The following is a 14,319-nucleotide window of genomic DNA, read 5'->3' on the forward strand; positions in this document are numbered from 1 at the left end:
GGTGGAATGGGAGAGAGTTAGGGACAGAAGCACTACAGGACAACATGGAGCCAGTTTCCTGCATATCCTCCCAGAAATGGTCTGTGCATATATACAACACATGTTAACACGAAAAGAAGAATCTTATGCCTTGTGTTCTATACTTTGACCTTTCAAAGTTTTTAAGTTTAGAAATATCTTACACCTACAAAACAGGACAGAAAGTAATACCCAACACCACTAACTGAAAATGTTAACATTAGTCACATTTACTTCATTTTATCCAGATTATCAAATGTGTTGGTGAAGTTGCTCAGAATATCCTCTCCTTTCTATGTCTGTAGTAACTGTAGTGATGTTTCCTTTTTAATTCCTTGATTATGGTAATTTGTGCACCCCCGCCCCTTTTTGTCTTGATGCATCTTGTTGAGAAGTTATTCATTTTATTAATTTTTTCAAAGAACTGATTTTCTCCATTTTAGTTATTGATTTCTGCTCTTACCTTTATTATTATTTCCTTCCTACCACTTTCTTTAGGTCTGATTTTGAGATGGAAGCTTAATCATTGTTTTTAGCTATCTCTGCCCACTAAATGTTCTTTAATTGCTTCTGTATCTGTATTAGGTAAGTTTTGATAAATTGTATCTATAGTCTCATTCACATTAAAATATTTTCTAAATTTCATTTTGATTTCTTCTTTGACTCATAAATTATTTTAAAACATTCTGTTTAATTTCCAGGTAGTTGGGATTTTTTTATTACTTTCCTTTACCCCAACTTCTGGCTTAATTGCATGTGATCAGAGAATCTACTCTGAAGGGTTTTAATTTTGTGTCATCCTTTCTCGGGGTCATATTAATCTTCTCTTTATCATCCCAGTTTTATTATACATGCTGCTGAAGCGAGCACTGTATTAATATCTTTTAAAAATTGTTAAAAAGTTACATATACAGTCAGATTTCTACCTCTTACCTATTTCCCCTTTATTTTCTCCTAGTAACTGTTCTAAAAAGTTGGTATCATTTCTAAACATATTTATTATACATAGTTACAACTATATATAAATAATACATACTATTTTTATGCTTAAAATTTAACATAAATGGTATCATACTATATAGTTTTTTTATTTTATCAATCTACACTATTTTTGAGATTTATCCATGTTGATATATGTGAATCTAATTCATTTATTTCAATGGTCAATGATACTCTATTCCATTATAAACCATAGTTTATTCAATCATTCCCCCTACTGAGGGTAGTTGGGTATACTAGTTTAGAAGTATTAAGTCTGCCTGGTGAATTATTTCTTTTATCAATAAGTAATGGTCTTTTTTATCACCAATACTGAATTTTACTTTAAAGTATATCTTGTCTGCTAGTAATATGTTTTCTTTTGGTTTGAATTGGTTTTTTTCTATACTTTTACTTGTACTTTTCCATATCATTGTCTTAGCATGTCTCTTGTAAATAGCATATGAGCAGAAATACTTGTGTGTATGCATGTGTTATTTATCTGAGAGCCTTTTACCTTGCCTGATTAGTTCATTTACATTTGTTATGATTACCACTATGCCAGTAATTTCTATCGTCTTATTTTGTGATTTTATCTTTTTTTAATATATATTTTTATTGATTTCAGAGAGGAAGGGAGAAGGATAGAAAGATAGGAATATCAATGATGAGAGAGAATCATCAATGGACTGCCTCCTGCATGCCCCCCATTGAGGATTGAGCCCGCAATCTGGGCATGTGCCCTTGACTGGAATTGAACCCGGTACCCTTCAGTCCACAGGCTGATGCTCTATCCACTGAGCTAAACCGGCTAGGGCTATGCTTTTATCTTATACTTTATCTTTGCTTTTTTTGTTTGCTCCCATTTTCTCCTTTCTTTTTGTTTTCTTTATTCTATTTTTTCCCCTTAAGACAGAGTTGGCATTTGCCCCTACCTTGCACTTGTGGCTGTGTGACCTACTTTTGCTCAGTAAGATGTGAGCTAAGTTTTTTCATAGAGCTCCCCAGAAGGGCCCTTCAGACAGGGACAGACCTAGCCTCCATGGACATTTTTGTTCATTGCCCTGCCACTTTTACCTGCTGCACCCTGGTTGATGTCTTGGTACGGGAACCATGTTAGCATGCCCCCCAAGGATGAGAGCCACATCCTAGAATGTGAAACAGAGATAAAAGGACCCTGGGACATTAATAACTTAATAGAGCTCTGGCAGCAGTCTGTGCGGCCTACCTTCAGAATCTAACTGTGTGAGGGAGAAAGAAAAATCCTAGTTGTTAAGCCACCTTAAACTGAGTTTTCAGTGAACCAATTTCCAACTGACTATAGAGCAACTATTTTGGAAGTTATATTTTTTTCTCCCTTCCCTTCTCCCTTTCTCCTTTTATCCCTCTTTCTTCCCCATCTCCCTCCCTTCTTTTCTAGATTTTAAAAAATTACACTGGTAATATGGGGTTATTATAGTGGTAAACAAAAGCCTTCACAGCCGAAAGCTTTTCTAAAAGAAAGCGTTTGTTGAGCCTTATGCCAGCCAGAAAAAGGGCCAGGTCCTGGGGTGTGCAGCCTAACCCACAGCCAGATGGAGAAGACTATAAGTCTGCCATCTTGGCATTGACTGGCTCTTTTCTGCATTAAGTTTGGGGAAGAAAGATGAAAGTTGTTTTGAAAGAATTTACATTGGCTATAGATAAAGGGGTGGGAGGTGAAGCAAGTGAGTTCTGGGACAGGTGCAGAGCCTGGAAGGAAGAAATGTTGGCTCTTTTGTATTGATTTCGGGCAACAGTCTGGAAAGTTAATGCATAAGCAAGATGCTGTGGCACTAATGGTCAGCTATTCTCTCTTGGATAATCTCTGAAATAGCCACCTGGAAGTTAGCTCAAAGTTTCAGCATACACTCGGGAATGTAAGCAGTCTTTTGTTGGTTTTGCCCTGTAGTTGTTAACTCATTAACCTCTCTTGTCTCTTCCTACCATCCTCTGGTCTGCTGTAATTTAATTTAGGACATCGCAGAATTTTTTTCTTGTCAGTAGAAACATTAGGAAATACAGACAAACAAAATAGTAAAAGTCTCTCCAGATTTAACCACTGTTAAAATTTGAATATGTATCCTTCCAAACATGTTTTCCTATTTATTAGCTATTTTTTGGTTATTCAGGCAGCTTGGGTTGAAAAAACACCCCATTTCCCCTTATATTGAACATGTGAGGTAGATGATTATATTGGTTGATTCTTTGTGAATTATTTCCTAATTTGGAAATCACAAAAACGGTGTGAAAAATATTGGGCAAAAGTTAACACAATTTTCATGAAATATTCATCTATTTTTCTCTTTGCCTCTATTTTTTTCCTACTGTGTAAAGATAAGGGTAAAAAGAAGGTAAAGAGGGCCCTGGTTGGTGTGGCTCAATTGGGTGAGTGTCATCCCAGGCATCAAAAGGGTTACTGGTTCGATTTCTGGTCAAGGCACATTCCGGGTTGCAGGCTTGACCCCAGGTAGGGGACGTGTAGGAAGCAGCCTATCGATGCTGTGCTCTCACATGTCAATAGATGTTTCTTTCTTCTCCCTTCCTCTCTCTCTAAAAATCAATAAACTATTTTTTTTTAAATGAAGGTAAAGTGGAAGGAAGAAACTTTGGTGGAGAAGCTACAAATAACAAGAGAATAATAATAAAACAAAATTAAGAGTTATATATTTCGGATCCATCTGAGGAGAGAAGAGGTGGCAGAAAAACTACATGAACCAGCATCTGTGCCCAGTCAGGGGGTTGTGAGGGTGGGGATGATGATGTTGCTGAGACTGGTTAAGTCAGATGTCTGGACTGGAATTTATGCTGATGAGATCAAGGGGATGCAGTCCATCACTATGTTACACACTGAGTGTCCTTAAAAGGTTCTGACCCTCGGGCAGGGGGAGCAATGGGAAACAATCGCCTCCAAATGCAGGCCACTGGGCCCACAGGCAGCTTGGTGAAAGTAGGAATGACTCAGCATAATATCATGGCACTCTCAGGGAAAAAGTGCCCCCAAGCCTGCATCTTACTGATAATGATCAAGTTTTATGTGACTGCACATGATAATCATCTTGGTTTGTTGTTTTCTTTGAATTACAGTTCAAATTGCCTTGGTGTTTGGTGCAAGAATATTGGACTATGTCTTCAATTTGTGTGAAGGTAGAATTGACTTCCTTGAGCGGCTCTCAGACGATTTGCTCATGAGAATCATTTCTTATCTGGGCATTAAAGATATTGCCAGCCTTTCTCTCACATCACACAGATTTTCAAAGGTAATGGTCATATATTTTGTGTCCATAGAGAATGTTTCTTGTGCTTTGTCAAAGTTGTTTTTCTGTATTTTTAAAAATATGGCAGTGATTTATTACTTGCATTTATTTCAGCAAGCATGTGTTGAATATTTACTAAAAATTTTTGTAGAAATATGTTTTCATTGATTTCAGAGAGAAGAAGGGAGAGATAGAGAGAGATAGAAACATCAATGATGAGAGATAATCATCGATTGGCTATCTCCTGAATGCCCCCTATCGGGCCTGAAACCCATGCATGTGCCCTGACCTAGAATCTAACCCAGGCGTCCTCAAACTACGGCCCGTGGGCCACATGCAAATACAAATATTGTATTTGTTCCCGTTTTGTTTTTTTATTTCAAAATAAGATATGTGCAGTGTGCATAGGAATTTGTTCATAGTTTTTTTTAAAACTATAGTCAGGCCCTCCAACGGTCTGAGGGAGAGTGAACTGGCCCCCTATTTAAAAAGTTTGAGGACCCCTGATCTAACCAATGCATGTGATAATGCTCAACCAACTGAGCCACACTGGCCAGATCTCTTAAGTTCTTTATTTTATTTCAGTCTCAAAAAACTGTATGGTATAGATCCTATTTTTCATTCTTACTTTAGGGATAAGGAAGCTACGAATCAGCAAGATTAACTTGTCCAGGGCCCTACAGCCAGTAAAGGGCAGAATTGAGATCCCCAGGCATTCTGTCAGCCAGTCGGTGGGCCAGTGTCACAAACTTTCCACTAAGGGACATATGCAGTCAGCAAGTGGTCACCGAGTTCCTGCTGTGGGCCAGGCACTGTGCTGGGTGCTAGGGACTTGAAGGTGGTAAGATTGACATGGTCCCTGCATTCAAGGAGCTTACACCTGAATGAGGGTCAGAGGCAGTACACAATGAACTGTCTGGACAGTGACAGCTGTGATGAGTGCTCAGGGGACTGGCGTGGGGTCCCATGAGACATAATTGACTTGGAGCTTCCTTGAAGAAGGGACATTTACCTGACTAGTAGGGGTTAGCCAGGCTGAGTGGGAAGCAGCCTGATTAGGCAGAGGGAGCTGTGTGCCAGAGACCCTGAAGAGTGAAGGACAGAATAAGGCCAGTGCTGCTAGAGCAGGGATGAAGCTGGAGAGGCTTTTGGAGGGTAGAGCTGAGGGGAGATGGGCAGATGACAGGGATGTGGTCAGGTGCTGTTTTAATCCTACCAGACCTGAGGCCCTGAACCCAACTGTCCCCTATACCTGGGCTCCTGAGCATTAAAGAGAAAAAACCAACGTGATATAGAAAAATGTTAGTTACATGCAAACAAGTGGTTAGACTAAGATGGAACTTGGAGACATTGTAGAAAATAGGTCTACCTTTCATCTACCTTTCGTCTAGTGCCAATATTCCACCTTCGTCTAGCGAAAAATCGGTACAGCGGTCTAGTAGGGTTAGTGGATCTTGTTGAAAATGAGAGCTGCAAGGTCACCTTTATGAGACAGAAAGGTTTCTAGGCCAGACCTGACTCTGCAGCAAAGGGCCTGTCTTGGAAGCATAACGATAAACATGGAGACACAGTGTGTGGATTCAGAGGTGGAAGGGGGCCCTAGCCCAGGAGAGCCTGTGGTGCCATCCCATGGTCAAGATAGGAAGTTTCCACTTATCAAACTTCATGCCACCAGCAATCAGGACCTTCCAGCTGCCAGTCCTTGATCTGACTCTGTCGACCAAGTCACAGAGCCTCCATGGACAAGTTCCCGTAGGTCTGGTGGGCTGGCTGTCTATATTTCTCAGGGCAAACCACTCCTCTGGGAGCCTGGCTAATAGAAGCAAACCCCTGAAAGGCGAACCCTGGGATTGTGGTAAGCTCACTAAGCTGATGCTGCCGTGGGAACCTGCTTGGGGGCCTGCTGGCTGGCTCCGGTGGCGGCACCTGGCATTGATACTCTGCTGTTTCTGCAAACTGCAGCAGAGTAGACCTGAGGAAACCCTCTACAGCTAGATGAGAAGGCCGAGGCACAGACGGGAGGGACAGTCATGACTAGTATATAAACATGTTCCTCTTGATCATGACTCAGGAACACTGAGGAAGAAAACCTCTCCTCCGTCACGTTTTGGCTATGGAGAAACAGCCTTTCCTCGTGCCCTTTGACCTTGATTCCCAAGTCTGGCCACCTGGAAGAAGCACCCAGGGAGCAGTGGAACTGGTGATGCCCAGCCCCGAGGGCCTGATTCCGCAGGGCTGAGGTGGGCCCAGCATCTGTGTTCTTCACATCTTTTCTTGTGTTTACAGTAACCGCAATCTAAGAGTCTGGTCCAAGAATTTGACCCATGGATATTAAAGTTGTACAGATAAAATATCTCAGGTTCTAAAAGGCTGGAAGCTCGGGGTGGGAGAGGGATTTTCCTGTCTTTACTGTGTACAGGCCAACATGTGTGTTCTAAGTCCACAGGAGGCCAGAGTGCTAGGTTCTGTTCTTAGCTCAACCACTTCCCATCATGAGCCTTTGGCAGCTGCACCCTTATCCTCTCTGAGCTTTAATTTCCCCATTTGTAAAAGGAGAGGTTTTAAGGAGATAAGCCCTAGGATTCCTTTCAAACTTATGTATATTAAGTTTATAGCTTATGTATGTTAAATTCACGCGTCACCACGAGGGGGCGCTAAGCCCACAGTTTGCTTTGCTTGGAATCAAAGTAACTGGAACCATAGTCAGGATAGATACCTCGTGTTTTGCAACCTGGCATCTACCAAATAAAAAAGCCCCAGGGTTTGGTAGTCTTAGATGGGAGTATTTTATGACGAACTTATAATACAAAACAAAAGTGTTTTCAGTATAAAATGAGTCAAATGAAATTATGCTGGTGGAAATTTCAGCTCTCTTGAGAATTCTTTCTCTTCTCCCAAAACCTCATAGTTTTCTCCCATGAAATGTGTCTACTGGAAACAGGATAGTCATCTATACTAGTATTAAAGTTTAAAAGGAACAGATCTGTTTTGTTTTTAATATTTTGACACTTTCTTTTTCCTTTGCTGTTTATATTTAGAATATATTGTAATCTGAATAGAGAAACTAGACCTTGAATGACTGTTGAAGATGGATTAAGATAATGCACAACCTGCCTAACATCAAAATGTTTGTGGGCCGTCACTATCCTATATTCAGTGTTGCTGTTTAACATTATGTGAATATAATAGTTTTTACTCTAATAGTGTGTTAATAGCAGGGGACTGATGAGAGGTGTTACCATAACTAATGGTGCCATCTGAAAAAGTCCTGCTATTAGGAAATCTTGGGTAAATGGAAGCTGAATTGTGGCAACTTTGATGTTGGAAGGAGGGAAAATGGACGTGTGCAGCTATTGGGCCAGAGGGGTCTTGTCTGTCTTTAACCTCATGGCCCCTGGTTAAAGCCCAAGGCTGTAGAAGAGTGTCTCAGAGGAAGTTGTTCCCAGAGAACGGCTCACTTTGCCAGGTGCATGGGGCAATGACATGTGTGCAGAGGACTTGGAGCAAAACTTGTGGTACCAGGAAGGAGTAGGTTTTCCATGTGCCTGCTGGCAATCTCTGAGGGCTGCTTGGTCATTTTGATGAAGTTCAACACTGAGTAGCCTGCAGGGGAATGAGCTGTCAGTTGTGCAAACCCAGGGCAGAGATGGCTTGAGCAAGGGCTTAAAATAGATGCAGCTTGGCCAGCATGGCTTAGAGGTTAAGCGTTGACCTATGAACCAGGAGGTCACGGTTTGATTCCCTGTCAGGGAACATGCCCTGGTTGTGGGCTCAATCCCCAGTAGGGGACGTGCAGGAGGCAGCCGATCAATGATTCTCTCTCATCATTGATGTTTCTATCTCTCGCTCCCTCTTTCTTCCTCTCTGATATCAATAAAGAAAATTTTTTAAGAAAAGGGATGCAAATTTAGCAGGAATTAGCTGCTCCCTATTAATTCATTCTAATGCAGTGCTGGGTGGCAGATCAGTTGACTATACCATTATCAGCCTCTGCTATGTGGCTAATTAGAAATTAGCTAAGTAATGTTGTTTTCGAACTACATAGAACTATCTTGCATTCTGCATCTTAAATGACATCAGGATTTATTCAGTTAATCAAATATTGCTTTGTCCTTTAGATCTTTGTGCACTTGCCTCTTTCCTCAAGTAGGAAGTTTCTGGATGCAGGAGCTATGCCTGGCACCTCTTCATGCACATGCAGTGTTTCTTCCCATGTCTCACAGGCAACAGGACGTGGGTAGTGACCTCATGAGTGAGTGTATGACTTGCACTAAACCCACACGAGTTGTGATCCACTTCTGACTTTTTCCTCCCACAGCTGTGCACATCTGACAAACTGTGGAAGCCAATAATTGAGGCCTCTGGTGAAATCACCCCTGCCATGAAGGCTCTGGCCCAGGACCTGGGTTGGAGACAAAAGTTCTTCATTCGAAAGTTGCATCTCTGCAAGCAGCAAAATCAAAAAAGCCAGGCAGACAGTCAGTGATAGGGATGTTGAGGCATGGCTGCGTTTTTCTGCTGTGTCCATATCTCTTCTGTTTCCTTTCATTGAAAACTAGGAGGCATTGCTGGTTCAAGGAGTCATCTGAAAAGCACAAAGTACTTACTCACAGATGCAGCAAACCCCACTCTGCAGGGCCTTGCCTGAACCACAGTCCTTCCAGTGAAGGCGAAGGTGAAGGTCAAATCATGGCCCGCCCAAGGGCTGAAAGACAGGAAGCCCACCAGCGATGTCTTCCCCATCCTCCAACACCCAAAGGAAAAAAGGCTGCTTCTGCAATAAATGGCCACCAGTGGATTTTTTATTACATATCTGTTTCACCTAGGCATTGGAAAAGGGAACCAAGCTTTTAAATTCTTTGCTGATGGTATGTCATATGAATCCATTCATGGAGCAGGGGCCACGTGTCGCCAGAGAGGCAATGGCCTGGGTGGTACTCCCATGAGTGCCACTGTCTTCCCAACCCTGTTCCTTGTAGTTTGCATTCAGGACCTGGTCCTGTGGGCCCGGGATGCTGGGCATCATCTCGCCATGCAGACAACCCCTGCCCTGGCCCTGGGGTATGGCCATGCAGACAACCCACTACCAGGCCAGGCATGCTCCTTGCAGATCTTGTTTAGAGCTCAGCCTCCCAGGACTTCACATTGCCAAATAAACCTATAAATATTTCCTAGAGGGATGTGTTTCCCAAAGGATGTGGACAGTTACCACTCTTATAACTGTGATTTTTAAGAACACAAGCTGTGGGTAACTGTGTAAAAATCTGTGGTTTGTATTCTTTTAACTTGGCAGAGGAGTAAAAACACAACAGTTTTAGGGGAGGGAATGCCACCTTGCTGAGATGGGTTATTTAAAAATAGTTTTCTTCCTGCGCTCTCGTGAGGTTTAAGTCCCCCAATGAACTCATAGCAGTGGATAATCTCATGACTCCTTTCAGGTTACAGAACAAAGTAGCTTTCAACCTCCCATCACCTTTCTAACCTCATTTCTTCATTCCTGCAGCCTCTACTTTGCTACCTAGAAAACAATGACATATGTAGCTCTCCACCCCACGTCCTCCATGTCAGAGGGACTCCCCTGATGCAGTGGGACCTCCCCAAAAGTGCAGAAGAGGTGAACTGCTGGCTGTCCTCCTCCTAGATTCTTCTAGAATGGTTTCATAGCTATGGCTTAGTGACAGATATTTTTTCTTTTTCTTTTTTTTTTTTAATCTTCACTCAAGGATATTTTTCCACTGATTTTTAGGGAGAGTGGAAGAGAGAGGGAAAGACAGAAAGAAACCTTGATGTGAAAGAAACACTTCGGTTGGTTGCCTCCTGCATGCACCCCGATCTGGGCCAGGCCAGGGAGGAGCCTACAACCAAGTTGACTGGAATCGAACTCTTTGGTCCGAAGGCCGATGCTCTATCCACTGAGCAAACTAGCTAGGGCTTTTTTTTCTTTCTTTCTTTCTTTTTAACTAAACCTGTGTTAATAGCAAATCAGATTTTAACCCCCATTCACATATACCCTTAACACTTGGTCATAGATTCCCGGGGACATGTCAGCTGCTGCCTTGCAGGTGAGGAGCCTGTCAAAGTCATGTCTGGATTTAGTCCAAGCATAGAGCAAAAATCTTAATTGGCGAGAGACCCAGGCCTTGTTCTCTGCTCAGGAGTGGCCTGCGAGGTGTAGGGTGACTGGCAGGCAGGCAGAGGACACCTGCTTCTGCACGGCTCCTGCTGCCTACTGGTATTTCTCCCTGAAGTTCCTTCACTTTTGGCCAGGTTTTCAGTGACAGAACACAGGTCAGTACCGTGTGTGCAGCATTTATGTGGATGTACAATTTGGTATGTCAACATAACTGTATGAATATAAAATTACAACTCATTTGTTGCATTGATGCAAAATGTCAACAGCTCAAAAATGTCATGGATTGTGTTTTATCAACTAACAGATTCTAAAAGCTTATGGGTGTGCATAATGTAGATTCAACAGGAATCAGTGAGAACACACATTTGGCCACTGGAAAACTTTTAGTATCTGTATATAATACTGTAATATAAAAATAGATGCTAAAGGTAAATAATTAAAATGTTATTAATGTGTTGATCATTGTTAAAGAATAGGTTTAAAACATAGATTACTAGATTATTAAGGTATAATTATTTGCCTTAATAATTTGGGTGCCTTATTACCTGGCAATTATTATTTTTGCCAAAACATGAACAATATCATCGACCTAAAATCCTGCATCCTCTGGGGTGGAAACATTTGCCCTCTCCCCTCCTCCTTTCCTTGTTAGATCCTCATGACAAGCCATCAAGTGAAAATATGGCAATGCTTTGCTTCTCTATCTCTATTGACAGCTTTCATGGGGATGGATAAATCTGCTTTGTTTATGACACACCACTTCAGAGTGAAATGCCACAGCATTTTATAATCTTGCTCTTTCTCATCTTTCCAGTGAAAAGTGTTTCTACTGTTATCATTTACCATTGTAACTACCAAAGTAAAATATTGATTTTTTTATGTTTTATATGCTTTAAAGTTAGAACAGTTTATTAACGACAAATGTGAATATTTAACTTATAAACTAAAAAAATAAATATATTTTACCTAATATCAATTTCTATTACTGCTATTTTTGGCATATGTGCATTAAACCTTGGTTATATGGGATGCAAAATATTTTATTTTACTGAGTAGGCCCATGAATTTGGGTGAGATTATGATTTGGGACAGGGGTAGGGACAAATCATGAGTCACCATTTGTCATTGTTTTCCAAGCTCCTTTTACATGGTGGTCATCAGCCCTCATTTATTACCCCAAATAAACTTACAAGATGCTGAAGAATAATGTAAACATAAAACACTTGTGCAGCATAGTTTTTTCATCTGAGTTTTAAGGTAATGACCTTTATCTCCAGTTTGTGTTAAGAAAATATTATGAGAGAGGGTCCATGTTTTTCAACTTTGAACAGTTGGTTTCGACTTGAAATGTGTATCTTTAACTGGATGCAAAACATTATATAGACAAGGTACCACCATACTAAAGAAAAATGTGCATCCACAGTTAAAAACAAATGTCTATATTGTCATTTTACAAAGTACAATTATTGTCTTAGCTTTCCTGTTATTGTTTTCAAGTGAGATCATCTACACAATGGGATATCATGAGTTTGCCCTTGAGACATGGGACCTCTAGGGCTGGGAGCTACAGAGCAGGACTCCTAGTTTCCTGCTTATCACGTTCCCTCAAGCGCAGATCTCCATTCAGAAAAGTTGTTTTCAGCTGGGAAATCTGTTCTGTCCATCCAGAAACTGTTAGGATCATAGATCCATGGTCAAGACAAGTTGGAACACCCTTAGAAATAATAGCAGTTTCCATTTGAGTGTATACTGAGTACCAAGAAATAAACAGGTAGTAATCAATTTAATTCTTACAGAAAGCCTTGAAGGTAAGTGATATTATTTCTCTCTTATAGATGAGGAGTAAATAAACTAAGGCATAGGTCAAATTTGACCAGCTGCCTATTTCTGTATATAAAGTTTTATTGGGCCACAGTTCATGTTTATGTTCACAGATCATGTTCACACGATGACAGAGGGAGTCACAATATAGACTGTATGGCCTGCAAAGCTGAAATTATTCTGAGAGGACAAGTTAACTTTCCCAAGGTCTCATAACCAACAAGTGGTAAAGTTGAGATTCAGATCAATAGCTACAATCTCTATGTTCTTAGCCACAAAAGCACCACATCTCCTTTCACAGCCAACACCACTTTTGACGAGTGGGACTTGAAAAGGTGATGGGATTTGTCCAAGGTCACATTTGAAATAACACAGGAGAGGGCCTAGGACATAATACAAGAAACCATTCTAATCTAGTCGACCGGAGAATATTCTAAGCATTTTTCTTTTTTTTTTAAATTTATTTTTATTTCAGAGAGGAAAGGAGAGGGAGAGATAGAGCCCAATCGGTTTGGCTCAGTGATTGAGCATCAACCTATGAAGCAGGAGGTATGGATTCCCAATCAGGGCACATGCCCAGGTTTCGGGCTCGATCTCCAGTAGGGGGATCATTGATGTTTCTAACTCTCCCTTCCTGTATGAAATCAATAAAACATCAGTGATGAGAGAGAATCATGTGCCCTGACCAGGAATCCAACTGCCACCTCCTGGTTCATAAGTTGACGCTCAACCTCAGCCACACTGGCTGGGCAGAATATTCCAAGCTTCGATGAACTAAATTAGTGTCCATTTTTCTATAAAGTATCTTAAATTCATTTAAATAATAAGGAGCCTCTTCAAGATGCTCATATACTCTTAGAAAAATCTAAAATCTAAGTAAAGGATTGAGTAAAGGAATTGAATATGGTTTGCTGGTTCTTGCCCAGACTCAGTCCTCTCTTCTTCCTGCCACTGTCCTCCACTACCTTGTCTGACAATGGAAGAGGCTCTCAGTGCCACTCAGACCCTCTCTGCTTCTGATTGTTGGTCCACACACTTCATTTGTAATACCCTTAGTGCACTGCCAGTGGTCTCTGCTCCCCCGCCATGGCTCAGCTCCCCACTCTTTGGTGACAAATGCTGCTGCTTCTCAGTCTTTGCAGTTCAGCATCAGCATTCTCCCACCTCACTGCTCTCTGAACACTTTGATGTTGGAGACCTCCAGGTCACATAAGCCACACCATTATTATATTTAAGGGTGGATCATGAGCTTTTAAAAGGGAGTTTAGCTTTCTTAGCCATAACTGCACCATCTGAGCCTAAAGATGCTGAAAAAGTTGGCATTGAAATCTTAAAACATGATTCAAAAGGTATCTTTTCCTTGACTTTCTGAAGTCAAAATTGTACCTTTTCGGTACCTCTTAAAGTGTGGCATTTTGAGAGCAATCATTCAGAGTTTACAGAAAAAAGGAATTGAATTTTTTAAATGTGGATGTGATGAGCTCATTAAATGCCAAAAATTGATCATTAAAGCTTTTCAGACCAGCAATGCAAAAGCACTGAAGTACTCAGTAGGGTAAGAGACTACACTGGATTGCCTGCAGAAAGGCAGACAGGCCTGCAGCTGACACTGCTGAATGCGTGTGTGCTGGGTGGAGTGTCAGCAGAAGACATCACAGAGGTATGACTTTCTAATGACTCAGTGTCTTATCAAAGTAAAGATTTAGCTGAAGACATGAGGCTGAGTTAATATCTGCAGATCTTTACTTTTGTCTTCCAAACAGACAAATCAGTAGGTGTGTTTGGATTCATCGTTTTCTTGCATTCATTATCACACCAACTAATCAAAACTCCTCTCACGTGAATGCTTGGAACAGTCAACATACTGAATACCATTATTCATTCTCATGGTTGCAAAAGCAACCGTGGGTCAAACCCTGGTGCCTTAGTGTAAGCCAAAGCAGTGACAACATGTTCTGGAGGTCATGTTTTTCACTGCCATGTGCTTGCAGTCAAATAATGGCAAGATTTACTTAAGGATGTCCTGGTGAAACAGTAAAAATCACTGCATTCTATTCAGTCTTTACCTGAATCCACATCTTCTTTTTAATATTC

At 41.1% G+C, this 14,319-nt stretch overlaps 1 protein-coding gene across 1 annotated transcript in view; it reads left to right on the forward strand.

Moving 5' to 3' along the window:
• Window positions 1-9,421, forward strand: part of FBXO36 (F-box protein 36) — a gene marked incomplete at its 5' end in the record, with an annotated part of 69,544 nt that extends 60,123 nt beyond the window's left edge. The window contains 2 exons of the mRNA XM_081096221.1: window positions 4,102-4,274; window positions 8,590-9,421. Of these exons, the coding sequence (XP_080952347.1) occupies window positions 4,102-4,274; window positions 8,590-8,757 (341 nt within the window). The 3' untranslated portion in view covers window positions 8,758-9,421. The remainder of the gene's footprint in view (window positions 1-4,101; window positions 4,275-8,589) is intronic.
• Between the last annotated feature and the right edge of the window lie 4,898 nt (window positions 9,422-14,319).

The sequence above is a fragment of the Myotis nattereri genome (genome assembly GCF_964212035.1).
Source record: "Myotis nattereri genome assembly, chromosome: 7".
In the NCBI taxonomy this organism is placed as follows: Eukaryota; Metazoa; Chordata; class Mammalia; order Chiroptera; family Vespertilionidae; genus Myotis; species Myotis nattereri.